The sequence below is a fragment of the Salmo salar genome, chromosome ssa09 (genome assembly GCF_905237065.1).
Source record: "Salmo salar chromosome ssa09, Ssal_v3.1, whole genome shotgun sequence".
Lineage (NCBI taxonomy): Eukaryota > Metazoa > Chordata > Actinopteri > Salmoniformes > Salmonidae > Salmo > Salmo salar.
Window position 1 is genome coordinate 156,760,371 of NC_059450.1, and position 2,500 is coordinate 156,762,870.

At 47.1% G+C, this 2,500-nt stretch overlaps 1 protein-coding gene across 1 annotated transcript in view; it reads left to right on the forward strand.

Moving 5' to 3' along the window:
• The window catches only part of rasgrp4 (RAS guanyl releasing protein 4), a 65,639-nt gene that overhangs the window by 26,368 nt on the left and 36,771 nt on the right, over nt 1-2,500 (forward strand). Inside the window, 1 exon segment of the mRNA XM_045724893.1 lies at nt 2,233-2,338. Within this exon segment, the coding sequence (XP_045580849.1) occupies nt 2,233-2,338 (106 nt within the window).

Consider the following 2,500-nt stretch of genomic DNA (forward strand, 5'->3'; position numbering starts at 1 on the left):
CTCCCTGTCTCTCTCCCTGTCTCTCTCCCCTTCTCTCTCCCTGTCTCTCTCCCTGTCTCTCTCCCTGTCTCTCTCCCCTTCTCTCTCCCTGTCTCTCTCCCTGTCTCTCTCCCTGTCTCTCTCCCTGTCTCTCTCCCTGTCTCTCTCCCTGTCTCTCTCCCTGTCTCTCTCCCTGTCTCTCTCCCCTTCTCTCTCCCTGTCTCTCTCCCTGTCTCTCTCCCTGTCTCTCTCCCTGTCTCCGTCCCTGTCTCTCTCCCTGTCTCTCTCCCTGTCTCCTTCCCTGTCTCTCTCCCCTTCTCTCTCCCTGTCTCTCTCCCCTTCTCTCTCTCTGTCTCTCTCCCTGTCTCTCTCCCCTTCTCCCTCCCTGTCTCTCTCCCTGTCTCTCTCCCTGTCTCCTTCCCTGTCTCTCTCCCTGTCTCTCTCCCTGTCTCTCTCCCTGTCTCCTTCCCTGTCTCTCTCCCCTTCTCTCTCCCTGTCTCTCTCCCCTTCTCTCTCTCTGTCTCTCTCCCTGTCTCTCTCCCCTTCTCCCTCCCTGTCTCTCTCCCTGTCTCTCTCCCTGTCTCTCTCCCTGTCTCCTTCCCTGTCTCTCTCCCCTTCTCTCTCCCTGTCTCTCTCCCTGTCTCCTTCCCTGTCTCTCTCCCCTTCTCTCTCCCTGTCTCTCTCCCTGTCTATCTCCCCTTCTCTCTCCCTGTCTCTCTCCCTGTCTCTCTCCCTGTCTCTCTCCCCTTCTCTCTCCCTGTCTCTCTCCCTGTCTCTCTCCCTGTCTCTCTCCCTGTCTCTCTCCCTGTCTCTCTCCCCTTCTCTCTCCCTGTCTCTCTCCCTGTCTCTCTCCCTGTCTCTCTCCCATTCTCTCTCTCTCTCCGTGTGTCTCTCTCGGTTTCTCTCTTTGTCTCTGTCTGTCTGTCTGTCTGTCTGTCTGTCTGTCTGTCTGTCTGTCTGTCTGTCTGTCTGTCTGTCTGTCTGTCTGTCTGTCTGTCTGTCTGTCTGTCTGTCTGTCTGTCTGTCTGTCTGTCTGTGTCTGTCTCTCTCTGTCTATAGCGATACATAACACTGTCATAACAGTGACGATTGTATCACACGCAGTCAGTCACCTTTATGATAACTTACTTCTCACTGTTAGTATTTTAAGTATTAGATCCACTGCACAATATTGTAAAGCATTAACATTTAAGTCCATTGTTACTTTTATTATAAAAATGCCATGTGAATCATCTTTCTTTCTCTGGCTTCAGACCTATTCTCACTTAAAATGTCGGGTTTTTTCAAATTATTTTTTTTAAATACAATGATGTTTTGATCATACTAAACTTGATTTTGATGACCTTTGAACTCTGTCTAAATTGTCCTCTACTCTACTGTATCTTACTGTAACCCCTGACCTCTTACCCCTTATCTGTGTGTTGATTGGTTCTAACCTTTGACCTGTGTGTTGATTGGTTCTAATCTGTGACCTGTGTGTTGATTGGTTCTAATCTGTGACCTGTGTGTTGATTGGTTCTAATCTGTGACCTGTGTGTTGATTGGTTCTAATCTGTGACCTGTGTGTTGATTGGTTCTAATCTGTGACCTGTGTGTTGATTGGTTCTAATCTGTGACCTGTGTGTTGATTGGTTCTAATCTGTGACCTGTGTGTTGATTGGTTCTAATCTGTGACCTGTGTGTTGATTGGTTCTAATCTGTGACCTGTGTGTTGATTGGTTCTAATCTGTGACCTGTGTGTTGATTGGTTCTAATCTGTGACCTGTGTGTTGATTGGTTCTAATCTGTGACCTGTGTGTTGATTGGTTCTAATCTGTGACCTGTGTGTTGATTGGTTCTAATCTGTGACCTGTGTGTTGATTGGTTCTAATCTGTGACCTGTGTGTTGATTGGTTCTAATCTGTGACCTGTGTGTTGATTGGTTCTAATCTGTGACCTGTGTGTTGATTGGTTCTAATCTGTGACCTGTGTGTTGATTGCTTCTAATCTGTGACCTGTGTGTTGATTGGTTCTAATCTGTGACCTGTGTGTTGATTGGTTCTAATCTGTGACCTGTGTGTTGATTGGTTCTAATCTGTGACCTGTGTGTTGATTGGTTTCTAATCTGTGACCTGTGTGTTGATTGGTTCTAATCTGTGACCTGTGTGTTGATTGGTTCTAATCTGTGACCTGTGTGTTGATTGGTTCTAATCTGTGACCTGTGTGTTGATTGGTTCTAATCTGTGACCTGTGTGTTGATTGGTTGTGTTCCAGACTCGGATGGGAAGCTTTCGCGAGGGTCTCAGGTAGTTCACATGACTCTGATGATGCACAGCTGGGTTGTTCCCTCACAGACCTTCGCCCAGAAACTCCTCACCCTATATCCTCTACCCACGATGCATTGCTGCCTCCTGACACCGGGGCCACATATGGGTTCAAACACTAATTTAAATACGTTACCTATTCTTGATTGAGCTTGCCTGGCTTTAATAAACAAATTGAATAGTCCCATAACTGCAAAACCAACCCATTGGTCACTCAA